This window comes from Camellia sinensis, chromosome 13 (assembly GCF_055761805.1).
Source record: "Camellia sinensis isolate YWXY chromosome 13, ASM5576180v1, whole genome shotgun sequence".
In the NCBI taxonomy this organism is placed as follows: Eukaryota; Viridiplantae; Streptophyta; class Magnoliopsida; order Ericales; family Theaceae; genus Camellia; species Camellia sinensis.
Window position 1 is genome coordinate 125566453 of NC_138973.1, and position 18720 is coordinate 125585172.

Genomic DNA, 18720 nt, shown 5'->3' on the forward strand with positions numbered 1-18720 from the left:
TTTACCAAATATCCTTAATACATTATTTCATGTTAGAAATTGTATAGTCACTATATGCTACTATTTGATATTTCATCAGATATGGATAATCATGTTGGAGGTGCAGGAGATTCCCCTGGAGTTGGTGGAGGTTTCCCCATTATTGGGGGAACAGATATTTACCTATCTATCTATATTATATATAAAACAATAATATTTCAGAGTTCCAAATTAAGAATTCTAATGGAGTTGTAGGGATAGTAGGGACGTGATGTTTTTTTTTTTTTTTTTCATTGCTAAGTGTATGGAGCTCTCTATAGAGCTCTATTTTTAGGGGGATGAATAACTACCCATATAAAATTAGTGGTGACCTGTGCGATGTATGAAAAATTATTTTTACAATGAAAATTTAATTTTGAGTCTTAATACTTCATGTGTAGAAAATGTTAGCAATTGAAAACTAAATAGAAATAAATTTTAAATGAGGTCAATATTAATTTTAAAAACACGTAAGATTGAGAGTGTATTGTGAATGTCTATATGTAATGGAGAATTCTATAATACACATCTATATATCATATGTACCCTTAATTATACAATTTATTTATTTATTTAGTCAAGAAATTATTTTGAAATATTTGGTTATATTTCATATAATGTTTGGTTATGAAATTTTTTTTAGTCTTTCCCATATATAATATAAACGAGATATATTATTTTGCTTGGTTGTTTAGAATTTCAAATGATTTTAAGAATATCAAATATATACATATCTTTTGTGTAGTTTTACCTAAGTAGTCTACCCAATTTGTATAGTTTCTGTTATTATCTAAAAGGTGCATGGTTTAACATTTATATTGTTTAGCTAATATCCTTAATACATTATTTCATGTTAGAAATCGGATAGTTACTATATGCTACTATTTGATATTTCATCAGATATGGATAATCATGTTGGAGGTGCAGGAGAGTTTTAAATTAAGAATTCTAATGGAGTTGTAGGTATAGTAGGGATGTGATGTTTTGGTTTTGTTTTTTTTTTTTGTTTTCATTGCTAAGTGTATAGAGCTCTCTTTAGAGCTCTATTTTTAGGGGGATGAATAACAACCCTATATAAAATTAGAAGGTGACCCGTGCGATGTACGGAAAACTATTTTTAAAATGAAAATTTAATTTTAAGTCTTAATACTTCATGTGTAGAAAATTTTAACAATTGAAAACTAAATACAAATAAATTTTAAATGAGATCAATATTAATTTTAAAAACACGTAAGATTGAGAGTGTCTATATATAATGGAGAATTCAATAATACACATCTATATATCATATGCACCCATAATTATGCAAATTTTTTTATTTATTTAGTCATGACATTATTTCGAAATATTTGGTTATACTTTATATAATGTTTGGTTATGAATTTTTTTTTAATAGTTTTTCCCATATATAATATAAACGAGATATGTAATTTTGCTTGGTTGTTTCGTATTTCAATTGATTTCAAGAATATCAAATATATGTTAGAGAAAATCTATGATTTCCCACAAGTAAATCAATTAATGAGAATAAAAACTAATGGGGAAATATTAAATCAAAAGCAACACAAGAATTTTTACGTGGTTCCCTTAATGTGAGGTACGTCCACGGGATCGAAATCCGATTCCACTATCAACCAAATAAGTTTCCAAACGATTACAAACGAGACACGAATGGTCTGACAAAATCACCCTTAGTTGAATTTCAAATAATCAAAAATAAACAAGAGGAAAGACCTCACCAAATAGATGAATCAAAATCTTCAGAAACTGAGTTGAAGAAGATCTAAAATAATTAACCAAAACAGCTTCACCAAGCACCAGCCGAAGACACTAAAAATGTTTCAAAGCAACCACAAATTCAAAACGAAAGAACCTTCCAAGCATTAGTGTGTTTGAGCACCCACCGAAGAAAACAAATAATAGGTTTGCCAGAGCACTATCATCTCACCGAGAAGAATTAATTAACTTGCTGCAGCTACTTTTTTCTCTTTGGTGGAAACAATATCTCACGGGACAAACAAAACAATATTATATATATTGTCAAATTTGGGGTTTGTTTTATCAAAGCCCTAGTTGTATCCAAATTGAATTGGGTCTCCACAAATTAGATATAATATATAAAAATATATTATAACTAATACCAAACTAAATTAAACTCTTTAAAAAAATCAATTGGATCCCACACTTCAATAAAGAGGTATACCCAACAATATATACATATCTTATGTATAGTTGTACCTAAGTAGTCTACCCAATTTGTATAGTTTCCCCATCCATAAAAAACAAAGGAGAAATTATAAAAAAAAAAAAAAAAAACCCTTTAAGATCCCTCAAACAAAATAAATTTTAAAATTTTAAAATATTCTGTTATTATCCAAAAGGTGCATGGTTTAACATTTATATTGTTTAGCAAATATCCTTAATACATTATTTCATGTTAGAAGTTGTATAGTTACAATCTGCTACTATTTGATATTTCATCAGATATGGATAATCATGTTGGAGGTGCAAGAGATTCCCCTGGAGTTGGTGGAGGTTCCCCGATTTTTGGGGTAACGGGTATTTATCTATCTATCTATATTATATATAAAACAAAAATATTTCAGAGTTCTAAGTTAAAAATTCTAATGGAGTTATAGGGATTGTAGGGATGTGATGTTTTGGTTTTGTTTTTTTTTTTTTTTTCATTGCAAAGTGTATAGAGCTCTCTATAGAGCTCTATTTTTAGGGGGATGAATAACAACCCCATATAAAAATAGTAGGCGACCTGTGCGATGTACGAAAAATTATTTTTAAAATGAAAATTTAATTTTGAGTCTTAACACTTTGTGTGTAGAAAATTTTAGCAATTGAAAACTAAATACAAATAAATTTTAAATGAGGTCAATATTAATTTTAAAAACACGTAAGATTAATAGTGTATTGACAATGTCTATATATAATGGAGAATTCTAAAATACACATCTATATATCATATGCACCCTTAATTATACAATTTATTTATTTATTTATTTAGTCATGACATTAATTTGAAATATTTGGTTATACTTCATGTAATGTTTGGTTATGAAATTTTTTTTTATAGTCTTTCCCATATATAATATAAACGAGATATATTATTTTGCTTGGTTGTATGGTGTTTCAAATGATTTTAAAAATATCAAATATATACATATCTTATGTATAGTTTTACATAAGTAGTCTACGCAATTTGTATTGTTTCCCCATCCATAAAGAACAACGGAGAAATTATAAAAAATAAAAAAAAACCCCTTAAAGATCCCTGTAACAAAATAAATTTTAAAATATTCTGTTATTATCTAAAAGGTGTATGGTTTAACATTTATATTGTTCAGCAAATATCCTTAATGCATTATTTCATGTTAGAAGTTGGATAGTTACAATATGCTACTATTTGATATTTCATTAGATATGGATAATCATGTTGGAGGTGCAGGAGATTCCCCTGGAGCTGGTGGAGGTTCCCCCATTATTGGGGCAACATGTATTTATCTATCTATCTATATTATATATAAAACAAAAATATTTCAGAGTTCTAAATTAAGAATTCTATTGGAGTTGTACGGATAGTAGGGATGTGATGTTTTGGTTTTTTTTTTTTTTTTTCATTGCAAAGTGTATAGACCTCTCTTTAGAGCTCTATTTTTAGGGGGATGACTAACTACCCTATATAAAATTAGTAGGTGACTTGTGCGATGTACGAAAAATTATTTTTGAAAGGAAAATTTAATTTTGAGTCTTAATACTTCATGTGTAGAAAATTTTAGCCATTGAAAAATAAATAAAAATAAATTTTAAATGAGGTCAATATTAATTTTAAAAACACGTAAGATTGAGAAGTGTATTGAGAATGTCTATATATAATGGAGAATTCTATAATACACATCCATATATCTTATGCACCCTTAATTATACAATTTTTTTTATTTATTTAGTCATGACATTATTTTGACATATTTGGTTATACTTCATATAATGTTTGGTTATGAATTTTTTTTTATAGTATTTCCCATATCTAATATAAACGAGATATATGAATTTGCTTGGTTGTTTGGCATTTCAAATGATTTTAAGAATATCAAATACATATATATATCTTATGTATAGTTGTACCTAAGTAGTCTACGCAATTTGTACAGTTTCTGTTATTATCTAAAAGGTGCATGGTTTAACATTTATACTGTTTGGAAAATATCCTTAATACATTATTTCATGTTAGAAATTGTATAGTTACTTTATGCTACTCTTTGATTGTAACACCCTCAAAATGAACCCATTATATTTACATCATTGACATGCAATATTTAAAGAAAACACTTTGATAATTCATTATAATATTCATCAGAGTCTTACTAAACAAAAGCATTACATGTAACATCAAATTAAATGCCCTACAGGCTTACATCTTTCCAAGCCAACACTTGGACACAAATGTATGAGTTCTAACTCAATTACAATTAAAGCCCTAGGCTTGAGTGTTTACATGTACTAACAAATAAAAGCAAACAACTAAAAATAGTCTTCAGAATCCAAGTCCTTCAAAGCTAAGTCCTTGGAGGTAGCTTATCACCTGAACCTGAAAATGATGTTCCCATAAAGGGTGAGCCACAGCCCAGCAGAAATATACTAAACCACATATAAGCAATGAATAAAGCAATAGCATTCAACAGATGGTTAACCAAGATAATCAATTACTTCATTTTACAGTCTCATGACACTATTGTCTAAGACACGTTTTACTTTCCAATTTTATCCACAAGGCTCAGAACCTGGCCAAACTTACAACAGTGAATTATATATATCATATTCACATTCTTCCAATATCAACAAACAAATGAGACTGAAGCTCAAATCAAAACACTTCATACTTCCAGAGTGATACACATTTTAGTGTTGTATCAATAAAACACTTCTATATAAATAAGCACACATAAAAGTGATGCTAATGGAGTCCATCCCCTATCTCCTCCCAAACAAAATCCGGTTTAGAGGTCCATCCCCTATCTTCCCCTAAACCGTGGAGTACATCCCCTATCTCCTCCCACACAAAACAATGTATGCAAATGCAATGCTCAATTAATACATGTATTTTCTGTATCAATGCAATAGTCAAATTTAATGACTTAACCAATGTGATTAGTTTCAGTTATTCCTAATCCACATGCAATGTCTACAACAATCTCGACTATCCTCCACCGATAGCCCAAAACAGTTATTTCTAGAGTGGAAATAAATATTTCAACATTTCAATAGGCGAGTGGTTTAAATTATCCAACTACACCATTTAATCAATAATTTTCCCAATTTCATGAATTTAACCAAATTCCCCAATTCCCTTAAATTAATTATACAAATTAATTAATTAACACAACTAGGGTTTTTCCCAAAATTATCAAAGTAACCCCAACTTATCAAAATACCAAAACTTAGAACAAAACTTATAAAGTGGAGTAGGAAATCCCTACCTCAAAGACAACAACTCAAATGGTGAAGACAGAGATGAGTGCCCAAATACCAATGTGCTCCAAATCGCCAAATGTTCAGATTAAATGAAAGCCCTCAACTCACTCTATCTTTTTAATGAAGGATCTAGGGTAGAAACACACCCTAAGTGGATCAAATCTAAGAGAGAAGGTGAGTAGGGAGAGAGAAAAGTCGGACCTAGGGTTTGGAATCAAAAGAAAATGAAAAAGACTGATCAAAACCCGCTGCTGTGTATATAAACTGGACAGGCTCGCTCGAGCGAAGACTTGGTCGCTCGAGCGACCAGACACAGAGAAACTACGCTCGAGCCAAGGAAGCCTTGCTCGAGCCAACAACCCAAAAGCTCGCTCGAGCGAAAGAAAGCTCGATCGAGCGAAGAACTCAAACCCTCAGGTCTGTAACCAGACACACGCTCGAGCGAAGGAACTATTGCTCGAGCGAAGAACGAACTAACTCGCTCGAGCGAAGAAAATCTCGCTCGAGCCAAGAATGCAAAGCTACAGGTCCAAACCAGACGCAAACTCTCGCTCGAGCTACCAAACTCCGGCTCGAGCGAAGAACCAAAAACAACAGCTCGCTCGAGCGACAAACTCCTCGCTCGAGCGAAGATCCAAAATTCTGGACAGCAACACCTGATTTCTAAACCCAACCAACCTGAAACAAACCTGCCCAACACATCCTATAATTCCAAATGAGAAAATAAGGGACAACAACAACCATTATACAATGACAGAATCTACGGAACCTATGTCCGGACACAATAGTCAAATGGGAAAAGACCGGGGTCGCTATATTGATATTTGATCAGATATGGATAATCATGTTGGAGGTGCAGGAGATTCCCCTGGAGTTGGTGGAGGTTCCCTCATTATTGGGGCAACAGGTATTTATCTATCTATCTATATTATATATAAAACAAAAACATTTCAGAGTTCTTAATTAAGAATTGTAATGGAGTTGTAGGGATAGTAGGGATGTGATGTTTTGGTTTTTTTTTTTCGTTGCTAAGTGTATAGAGCTCTCTTTAGAGCTCTACTTTTAAGGGGATAAATAACTACCCAATATAAAATTAGTAGGTGACCTATGCGATGTACGAAAAATTATTTTTAAATTGATAATTTAATTGTGAGTCTTAATACTTCATGTGTAGAAAATTTTAGCTATTGAAAACTAAATACAAATAAATTTTAAATGAGGTCAATATTAATTTCCAAAACACGTAAGATTGAGAGTGTATTGAGAATGTCTATATATAATGGAGATTCTATAATACACATCTATATATCATATGCGCCCATAATTATACAATTTTTTTTTTATTTAGTCATGACATTTTTTTGAATTATTTGGTTATACTTCATATAATGTTTGGTTATGAATTTTTTTTTTATAGTATTTCCCATATATAATATAAATGAGATATATGATTTTGCTTGGTTGTTTGGTCTTTCAAATGATTTTAAGAATATCAAATATATACATATCTTATGTATAGTTGTACCTAAGTAGTCTACCCAGTTTGTATAGTTTCCCCATCCATAAAAATCAAAGGAGAAATTATTAAAAATAAATAAAAAAAACCCTTAAAGATCCCTGTAACAAAATAAATTTTAAAATTTTAAAATATTCTGTTATTATCTAAAAGGTGAATGGCTTAACATTTATATTGTTTAGCAAAAATCCTTAATACATTATTTCATGTAAGAAGTTGGATAGTTACTATATGCTACTATTTGATATTTCAACAGATATGGATAAACATGTTGGAGGTGCAGGAGATTACTCTGGAGTTGGTGGAGGTTCCCCCATTATTGGGGCAACAGGTTTTTATTTATTTATCTATCTATATTATATATAAATGACAAATATTTCAGAGTTGTAAATTAATTATTCAAATCGAGTTGTAGGGATAGTTGGGATGTGATGTTTTGGTTTTTTTTTTTCATAGCTAAGTGTATAGAGCTCTCTTTACAGCTCTATTTTTAGGCGGATGAATAACTATCCTATATAAAATTAGTAGGTGACCGGTGCGATGTACGAAAAATTATTTTTAAAATGAAAATTTAATTTTGAGTTTTAATACTTCATGTGTAGAAAATTTTAGCAATTGAAAACTAAATACAAATAAATTTTAAATGTGGTCAATATTAACTTTAAAAACATGTAAGATTGATAGTGTATTGAGAATGTCTATATATAATGGAGAATTCTATAATACACATCTATATATCATATGCACCCTTAATTATACAATTTATTTAATTATTTAGTCATGACATTATTTTGAAATATTTTGTTATACTTCATATAATGTTTGGTTATGAAATTTTTTTTTTATAGTCTTTCCCATATATAATATAAACGAGATATATTATTTTGCTTGGTTGTTTGTTATTTCAAATGATTTTCAGAATATCAAATATATACATATCTTGTGTATAGTTGTACCTAAGTAGTCTACCCAATTTGTAAAGTTTCTCCATCCATAAAAAACAAAGGGGAAATTATAAAAAAAAAAAAAAACCCCTAAAGATCCTTGTAACAAATTTTTTTTTAAAATTTTAAAATATTCTGTTATTATCTAAAAGGTGCATGGTTTAACATTTATATTGTTTAGCAAATATCCTTAATACATTATTTCATGTTAGAAGTTGTATAGTTACTATTTGCTACTATTTGATATTTCATCAGATATGGATAATCATGTTGGAGGTGCAGGAGATTCCCCTGGAGTTGGTGGAGGTTCCCCCATTATTGGGGCAACATGTATTTATCTATCTATCTATATTATATATAAACCAAAAATATTTCAGAGTTCTAAATTAAGAATTCTAATGGAGTTGTAGGGATAGTAGGGATGTGATGTTTTGTTTTGTTTTTTTTTTTTTTTTTTTTTTCATCGCTAAGTGTATAGAGCTCTCTTTAGAGCTCTATTTTCAGGGGGAGGAATAACTACCCTAAATAAAATTAGTAGGTGACCTGTGCGATGTACGAAAAATTATTTTTAAAATGAAAATTTAATTTTGAGTCTTAATACTTCATGTGTAGAAAATTTTAGCAATTTAAAACTAAATACAAATAAATTCTAAATGAGGTCAATATTAATTTTAAAAACACGTAAGATTGAGAGTGCATTGAGAATGTCTATATATAATGGAGAATTCTACAATACACATCTATATATCATATGCACCCTAAATTATACAATTTATTTATTTATTTTGTCATGACATTATTTTGAAATATTTGGTTATACTTCATATAATGTTTGGTTATGAATTTTTTTTTTTTTATAGTCTTTCCCATATCACTACTACAAAAATGGTTAAAGATCACACTTTGACAAAAAAAAAGATCTCACTTTTATTGGAAGTGTGATAAAAAATATTAGATTGATATTTTAATCACACTTAATTTAGTTGAGTGTGATAATATTTATTTTTTATGTCACTTTTCAATTAAGTGTGATTATATATATATATTTTTTTAATCACACTTTCTAATTAAAGTGTGATTATATATACACTTCTACTTTTTAATCACACTTTTTAAACAAGTGTGATTATATTTTTATTTTTTAATCACACATTCTAATTAAAGTGTGATTATTTATATAGTTTTTAATCACACCTTCTAATTAAAGTGTAATTATATATACACTTCTACTTTTTAATCACACTTTTTAAACAAGTGTGATTATATATATATATTTTTAATCACACATTTTAATTAAAGTGTGATTATTTATATATTTTTTAATCACACCTTCTAATTAAAGTGTGATTATATATACACTTCTACTTTTTAATCACACTTTTTAAACAAGTGTGATTATATTTATATTTTTTAATCACACATTCTAATTAAAGTGTGATTATTTATATAGTTTTTAATCACACCTTCTAATTAAAGTGTGATTATATTTACACTTCTACTTTTTAATCACACTTTTTAAACAAGTGTGATTATATATAGATATTTTTAATCACACATTCTAATTAAAGTGTGATTATTTATATATTTTTTAATCACACCTTCTAATTAAAGTGTGATTATATATACGCTACTACTTTTTAATCACACTTTTTAAATAAGTGTGATTATATATATATTTTTTAATCACACATTCTAATTAAAGTGTGATTATTTATATATTTTTTAATCACACTTTCTAATTAAAGTGTGATTATATATACACTACTACTTTTTAATCACACTTTTTAAATAAGTGTGATTATATATATATATATATATATATATTTTAATCACACATTATAATTAAAGTGTGATTATTTATATATATATTTTTAATTACATATTCTAATTAAAGTGTGATTATTTATATATATATTTTTAATCACACATTCTAATTAAAGTGTGATTATATATACATTATTACTTTTTAATCACATTTTTTAAATAAATGTGATTATTTATATATTTTTTAATCACACATTCTAATTAAAGCTTGATTATTTATATATTTTTTAATCACACAATGTAATTAAAATGTGATTATATATAAATTATTACTTTTTAATCTCACTTTTTAAATAAGTGTGATTATATATATATATATATATTTAATCACACTTCCTAAATAGGTGTGATTGTATAAAATATTTCAAATTGATTTTTATATAAAATATACAATTCTCAAATTTTTAATCACCCTTAATATGATTGAGTGGGATAATATTTATTTTTTATGTCACTTTCTAATTAAGTGTGATTATATATATATATATATATATATGGTAAATTACACTGACACCCCCTAAGGTTTATGTTCATTACAGTTCTCCCTTCACGTTTTGGAAATTACATCTCCCTCCCTGAGGTTTAAAGTTTCATTACAGATTCCCCCCCTTAGCAATTTAATTTTTTTAAATACTAATTTTTCCGTTACTGGGTAAATTACATTGACACCCCTTACATTTTAGAAATTACAATCCCCTCCCTCAGGTTTAAAGTAGCATTACCAATTGCCCCATCGGTTAGTATTAGTTGGAAAAAAAAATCATTGAAAAAAAATTAATTGAAAAAAAAATTTTTAGTAAAATTTTTAAATTTCTGTTTAAAAACCAACATAAACTTATTTTTTGAGTTTACGTTTTTTCCTGAAATTTACAAACTGAGACAACCATTTATAAATCAAAAAAATTATCAAATAAATTTTTATGACAATTTTTAAAATTTTTGTAAATACAAATTGAAAACTGAAAACGAAATGGTTACCAAACAGGCTTCAGATGGTAAAAATGCCGTAAAATGAACAAATAATTAAATAAGTTACCAACATAAGAAACGACTTATCAAAAGATTCTTAGGCTATGTATGGTTTGAATTTTAGAAAAAAAATTTAAAAATTAAAAATTAATTTGGTTAAGAAATAAAAAATAAAAAATAATTATCATTTTTAAATAATTTTTATCTTTCGAGTGGTTAGAAATAATTTTTTACAAATTAAATTGAAACAGCTATACATATGTATATAACCTGGCCAAAAGTTAAAATGATAATTATTTTTTACCCTTAAATGATAATTATTTTTTAGTTTTTATTTCTTAACCAAATTAATTTTTAATTTTTAAATTTTTTTTCTAAAAATCAAACCATATATGGCCTAAGAATCTTTTGATAAGTCAATTCTTACGTTGGTAACTTATTTAATTATTTGTTAATTTTTACAACATTTTTACCATCTAAAGTCTGTTTGCTAAGGTGCCATTTGGTAACACTTACGTTTTCAGTTTTCTCTTTATATTTACAAAAATTTTAAAAACTCAAATAAAAACTTGTTTAGTAAATTTTTGATTTATAAATCAGTGGTCTCAGTTTATAAATTTGGCCAAAAAATGTAAACTCAAAAAATGTGTTTTTTTTTACCACCCAACACTAGCCACCACCCGCCACCATTTTCCACCACCTTCTTCTGCCACCACCACCCATCCCCCCCACCTGCCACCACCACTCGCCACCAACACCCACCTACCAGCCACCACCACCCACCTGCCACCCACTCGCCACCACCACCCACCTGCCATCTACCCGTTACTACCATCCACTGCCCGCCACCTACCCGCTACCATCACTCAGCACCCATCTACCACCACCATCCACCATCCGCCACCACCCGCCACCCACCACCACCACCCCACCAGCCCTAAATAGGTGTGATTGTATAAAATATTTCAATTTGATTTTTATATAAAATATACAATTCCCAAATCCACGCCTCTATTCTACCCGTGAATGATAGAGACAACTCACTACTAGAAAAGAAGGCTTTAGACACGAAACTTTTTCACCCATTTTTTCATCTTCCTATTTCTCTGTCTCCGTCTCTCTTCTCTCTCTCTCACTCATCACTCTTCTCTGTCTGTTTGTCTCTCTCTTTCTCTCTGTGTCTCTGTCTCTCTTATTTTTCTCTCTCTCACTCATCACTCTTCTCTGTCTGTCTGTTTCTCTCTTTCTCTCTGTGTCTCTGTCTCTCTTATTTTTCTCTCTCTCACTCATCACTCTTCTTTGTCTGTCTGTCTGTCTCTCTCTTTCTCTCTGTGTCTATCTCTCTTATTTTTCTCTCTCTCACTCATCACTCTTCTCTGTCTGTCTGTTTGTCTCTCTCTCTCTTTCTCTCTGTGTCTCTCGTCCATCTCTCTCCTGTCTATCTCTCTCATCTCTCTTCTCTCTCTGTCTCTCTTCTCTATATCTCTCTTACTCATCTCTCTCTGTCTCTCTCTCGTTTATCTCTTTTCGTTCTTTTTTTCTCTCTATCTCTCTTTGTCTATATCTTTTCATCAATTTTTTCATCTTCCTCTCTCTCTTCTCTTTCTCTCTCTCACTCATCACTCTTTTCTTTCTGTCTATCTGTCTCTCACTCATCTATCTCTTCTCTCATCTCTTTTCTCTCCCTGTCTCTTTCGCTTATCTCTTTTCTCTCTATCTCTCATCTTTCTCTGTCTCTCTTGCTCAACTCTCTTCTCTCTATCTCTCTCTCTGTCTCTCTCATTCATCTCTCTTCTCTCTATGTCTCTCTTGTTCATCTCTCTTCTCTCTATGTCTCTCTCGTTCATCTCTCTTCTCTCTATGTCTCTCTTGCTCATCTCTCATCTCTCTATCTCTCTCTCTGTCTCTCTCGTTCATCTCTCTTCTTTCTCCGTCTCTCACTCTCTATCTCTTTATCTTTTTGTCCCCCTCTCTCTCTCTTTTCTCTCTCTCTCTTCTACTGTGTTCGCGTTACTCACTCTCTCCCTTCCGTCTTCTCTATTTACTAAGCTCCCTCTTGATTTATTTATCCACTACAAGAAAATGCACTTTTAGCGACCACTTTGTCTCTCTCTCGCTCATCACTCTGTCTCTGTCTCTGTCTGTCTCTCTCTCTCTCTATCCTCTATCTGTCTCTCACTCATCTCTCTCTCTCTGTCACCACCCATCTCCTTTACCATATTTACCACTACTGCCACCACTACTACCATTACCTCTCCTTCACCCTTGCCACTTCATCTACTATACCACTACCACAACTTCACCACTAATCTCCTTTGCCGCCGCCACTACCACTACCATCATCTCTTATCCACCACCTTCACCACTACTACCACTCCCTCTCCTCTACCACAAAAAATTAGTTCATGATTTTTAATAAAAAAAAAAAAAATGGGCCGTAGGAAAAACATTTTTCATTGACCACAGAAAATTAACTTTTATTTTAGTGAAAAATATTTTTCATTAAAATATTACCCATACTTCTACCAAATAAAAAATAATAATATTTTTTTCATTGAAATAAAAATGAAACAAATAAATTTTCAATCTTAGTAACTAAAAAAAAAGAATTTAAAAAAAAAAATTCATTAACTACAAAAAAATATATATTTTTAACAAAAAATATTTTTTTTGACGACGATAACCCCCGTCGCAAAAAAAAAAAAAAAAAGTTAAACAACATTATTTTGTTATTTAAATTTTATTTCTAAAAAAAAAAAATATTTTCATTCCCGCCCCTTTTTATTTTCCATTCCCGCCCCCTTCCCCACTTTTTATTTTTCCCATTCCCGCTCATCAACCCCCCCCCCAAAACAAAAAATCCTCAATCACAAACCCAAAAATCCCTAATCTCATCTTACCCCCCCTCTCTCTCTCAATCGACGGCGAGCGGCGGAGGAGCAGCCGAAAGGGCAGTCTCTCTCTCTCTCTCTCTCTCTGTGTGTGTTCTATCCAGGTAACATTCTCTTCCGTCATTCCACTATTTCCTCTTGCCATTGACTTTTATCAGCTAAAAAATTTTCACTCATTGTGTTGAATCCGAATACATGTCTGTGCAATGAAAATAATTTTTTTGTTGTTCCTCTAATATGTTGAAACCAGGTATTTGCAAATATACGACAAATATTGTCACAGAGACACGATTTATTAAAACCCTAGATTATATATATTAGGCTGTATGTATATATATATAGATATGCATTTACACAGGCACTGCACCAACACTTACACTTGTTCTGGAAAATATAGTGCGAGGGAGATTCACTGTGTAATTGGTAGATTATTTATCATTGTTCTTATTGTTTGTTCATTTTGTTATTGTTTTTTTTAACTGATTGATAATTTAGAGAAGTTCCAATTGGGCAGAGCTTGATCTTGATGGGTTTCCCAAATATTTGATTTTTGTTTAAACAAATCTTTCAAATTTTGAATTAGTAAGATAAGAGAACTCATTATGGTGTTTGAATGAAATTCTTGAATGTGGGGCTTTAGTGTTCAAATGATTCTATTACAATGGATACTTAAGTATACTCTGATACAATTAATATATTGTGTCCTTGATTGTGACTCTTGTGCCTAAGAAGGATACAACACAGTTCCAATTAATATATGTATGTTTATGTTTATTTTAAAATGTTGTTAAATAAAAAATTGAGTTAAAAATTGAAAACTAGATTAAAGTAGTTTGACGATTAATTTTTATAATAATAAATTAAGGTAGTTAAATTAATTTAATTTAAAGTGTTATTAAATAAGAAATTTAGATAAAAAGATACGAGGTTCGTTTCTTCTTCTTACATTGAAATTTAACTTTGACCAATTTTTTTTTCCTTCTCCACTCTCAAAATATGCATGTGAAACAAACTCTCTATTAGTTTGGATGAAATTTTTTTTTCCCCTTCTTCTTACAATGCTAAATATGTATTATTTGAATTGTTTAAATGGTTGAGCTTCTGTGCCTAGAAATTCTTTGCAGGAAGTTGCTGAACCAATGCACATGTACAACATCTTCACATAATTTTAAAATATATACAGTATTTTTAAATTATTCTACATGCTTGGTTGTGGTCCCTTCACCTAAGAATGCTTGCTGACATGATCTTCTCCTTTATTGCTATTATTATATACTCGAAAATTAACAAATGAATAAAATTATGAAACAGAGGTGGAAAATGGAGGCCATTGAGAAATGTGATGTGATGGTGTACATGAAGATCTTCAAGTTTCCATATAAGTTCTGGCATTGTGGACCCGAAAAAGAGTTCTTTATATATGCCCACGAGTGGAGAGGTTACTACACGTTCTGGCAGGTTCGTATAATTTATTCAGAATTACTGTACTTGCATCCTAAAAGTTATCTTGTTTTTTAATTTTATTTTATTTCGTATGGGTGTGTTCTGTTATTTCATGGATCGTGAATCATTCTATTGAATTATCTGTGTGTGGACTGCATTTCCCTTCACCCATCTATCAATTTTATTCTAATCGTTCTATCACTTGTTCCACATGACAAATAGCATTTTTAAGACTTATGGTCTTCTATTGCAGTTTATTTTGAGTATCTAACGACTTTTGCTAAGTTTATTTGGGTAGGCCTTCAGATTCACTCTTCAATGATCATGGGCAGCTTGTACCTCAGAGGCCACGACCACCTCCTTTTTTCCCAGAAAACCATCATTCTGTTGACAATTTTGGTCCTTTTGTTGAAACTCAGAGGTATTTGTAACATAAGCTGTGCCTTCTGTGTGTGTAGGCAAGTGCTCGTTACTGTGTATTTGTTAATGTTATGGAAAATTTAAGCATGTTGCTCGTACTCAAGCAATGCAAGTGGAAGGTTAGAATCTAGTAACAAGTTCCACTGCATCTGGAGGATAAAAACATTGAAAGTTTGTCTATTATGCACCATGTTCTATGACATTGCTATTGTAGATGTTGGTTGCTTTTGATGAAAATTTGGGATAAAATCATGAATAAATAGGTCCAGAATTATGATCTGGTATATAGTTGAAACCGCAGATCTCTTAATTATAACATGTCTTGTGCTGCACCAGACTCCCACGGGATATCGTGCATTAGGACCCATGGCTGGGGTTAAGGTTTGGGCTGCAAGTACCTTGACAACGTCTACCAGGATGGGCATATATCGGGACTATTAGGTAACCTGCTCTGAATATCCATACTGGATGGGGTTTGAAGCCCTTTTAACAGGTGTAGATGTGGGCTCATTTTGGATTTAGGAGGCCTGCTTTGCCTCATCCCATGTCAATCATATAGTATCTTACTAAATACCTGTCTAAAAAATTGTCAAAATTGCGGTTCGCAGAGCTCTTTTGGTATTTTTTTGGTTGCTCATTGTTGTAAAATGGTAGTGAAGAATATTACCGTTGTTGGTTAAATGGTTAAAGTCATGTGCTTTTTATTAAGAGAATTTTCTGTTCATTTCGGACATGCTCTAGTTAGTAGCACATAGTTTATCCTAAGATATGTGTAATTTTCCCCAAATTTATCTGATTATGCTGTTGATTTGTCTTACAGAACTGCTGTATCTCCCCCTGTATGGGGTAACCAGGCAAAGTTGCCAGGCAATTTTAGCAACTCATGGACTCGCCAAGAGCAACCTGCAGTCTTACCTTATGATTCTAGAAAAAAAATTTACAACCAAGAATGTAGATGCTCAGGCTACAAAAAGAACCAGGTCCCCACCTATACCATCTGTGTATGAAGTTTCTTAGGAAAATTCTCATCTTAGTCGAAATGACAAAATTCAAGCTGTGCTTGAGGCAGGTGTCTGTCCACGGCTTGTGGAGCTTCTGTTGTATGTTCCTATTTGCTTCATACTTCTTCATTGTGACATTGATTTTAAATTTGGTATGTCTTTTAGTTTTCTAGAATTAGTTCTTCAAAAAAAATTATCTTTTTTTGCAAATTAGTGGAATTTTTTTTTTTTCTTTGGGCTAAATGTCATCATGTGTTATTCTCTTTATAGTGGTCAGATTTGTAAAAGTAGTACTAACTAACTAACTAAATTTTGTTTTTCACAGATCATCCATCGCCTACAGTTCTTGTACTCGCACTTAGGACAGTGGGAAACATTGTTAATGGTGATGATGCCCAAACTCAGGTAATAATGATTTCTACTTCCGCACTATTAGTTCTTACCATAATATTAGTTTGATGCAATATTTTCAATTCTTCATATTCATTCACTGCATTTCTGTAATAATACCAACATCGAAGATGATATTCTTGTAATCAGTACAATTACCATATTTGTTAATATATTACAACTTATTGTAGTAGATTTGTTTTGGCATTCTGGTAGTGAAAAAAGATGGATGGAAAAGGACTTCCTAGAGAAGGCTTCTGATTCTTTTTTTTTTTTTATCAACAAAAAAAAAATATTGATAAATCAAAAAAGGAACGAGGAGAAGGCTTCTGGCACGGATAAGAATAGAAAATTTGGTTTTACTATTTGGCAGCCCTGTTTTTTTTATTTGAACTTCTTGTTAATCATTCTTTATGAAAGTGAAATAATGAAAGATTTTTACTTTGCTTCTTGTACTAGAAAAGCTGAATGCTGAGATCATTTTTAAAAAATAAATTTAGCACGTAAAACTGCATTTTCTAGGAATGAGAGTGCTGAGAAAGATTGAAATTCACTCTCTCTCTCTCTCTCATTTGTTTGACATTGACAAACTCTATATACTTCTCCCCCACATGAGAAATTAGTTCTTTTAATTTGTTTTAGTTTGTGATTGACAACCATGTCCTCCCTTGTCTCTATCAACTTCTCACACAAAATCACAAGAAAACCATCAAGAAATAAGCTTGCCGAACAATTTAATATCACTGCTGGGAATAGAAGTCAAATTCAGGTATATGGATTCTCTCGCATATCCTCAAAAGATTCTTATGTGTCATCAACTATGATTATGTGACACAACGTGGCACAAATCTCTCTTTGCTTGCATGTATTGTGTTCGTCAACCATGACTGACTGGGTTCAAGGTACTATTATTATATATATATATATATATATATATATTGTGGTACATCAGGCATATGGTTATGCAAATCTAACATTCTTACTCTAAGAATGTACCTGCTGTGATAAAAATAGGATCAAGGTACTAGTTACAAGAAACATAGGCTGAATACATGAGGTTTGCAATGTTTAACTATTTGTGGGCTTCTGGAGTAAAGCCACATTTACCTCTAGCCTCTTGTAAATCATAGTCCAAATTTTCTCATTTTTTTAGCACTATAATACTATTTGGTAGGTTTGGCATTTAGCAAGTGACTCTGGTAATTTTCAGGTTAATCTTGGCATTTATCATTTTTAAATACTATGCTCATTAGTGACCTCCTAATTACAATGCCAATGACACTGAGCTGCAGGGAAGTTACTTCCAAAAAGATTAAGATCAACCAGAAATGATTAATGTTTCTATTTTGGTTTGTTGAATTAACTTTTTAGTTTATTCATATGCATCAGCGGTTTTTGGATTAATTTGTGTTTTCTTTTTTCAGGTTAGAAATTTTTTGGAGAGATGCAAAATATGGTTCAAGAATTAAAGAACTTAGTTTTTTTAAGTTTTTTCATTTTTTAATATATGTAAGCACAGTTATTTTTTTTTATTTAATTCTTTTGTATATACTTTTGAATATTTAATTTCCATTTATGAAATATATGATGTTATTCTATTCAATACGTGGTTATGATTCAAAATATAGTATACAGTGTGTATTACGTTCTTCAAATGTGCATACAAAAATAATATTGATTATTTTTCAAATATGTCGAATTTTTTTTATCACAGATTTTATTAGTTATTAATCACACTTAAAAGATGTGATCTAAATGTTATTAATCACACTTAAATGATGTGATATAAATATTTTTAATCACATTTAAAAGGTGTGATCTAA

The 18720-nt window shown here is 30.5% G+C and overlaps 1 protein-coding gene across 8 annotated transcripts; it reads left to right on the top strand.

Moving 5' to 3' along the window:
• The first annotated feature begins 13537 nt into the window (after positions 1-13537).
• On the top strand, positions 13538-18500 carry LOC145806429 (uncharacterized). Of its 8 annotated transcripts, none has more exons than XM_082903352.1 (7): positions 13538-13747; positions 14955-15101; positions 15385-15507; positions 16327-16486; positions 16576-16659; positions 16851-16912; positions 18322-18500. In XM_082903352.1, exons 2-7 carry the CDS (start codon positions 15064-15066, stop codon positions 18461-18463), a joined length of 609 nt encoding a protein of 202 aa, XP_082759478.1. In that variant the 5' UTR covers positions 13538-13747; positions 14955-15063; the 3' UTR covers positions 18464-18500. The 8 variants fall into 8 exon arrangements, 7 of the variants coding, with proteins under 7 accessions (XP_082759478.1, XP_082759479.1, XP_082759480.1 ...); XM_082903353.1 differs by lacking the exon at positions 18322-18500 and adding an exon at positions 17540-17791 and having other exon boundaries at positions 13544-13747; positions 16576-16606; positions 16833-16912; XM_082903354.1 differs by lacking the exon at positions 18322-18500 and adding an exon at positions 17540-17791 and having other exon boundaries at positions 13545-13747; positions 16833-16912.
• Positions 18501-18720: the final 220 nt, after the last annotated feature.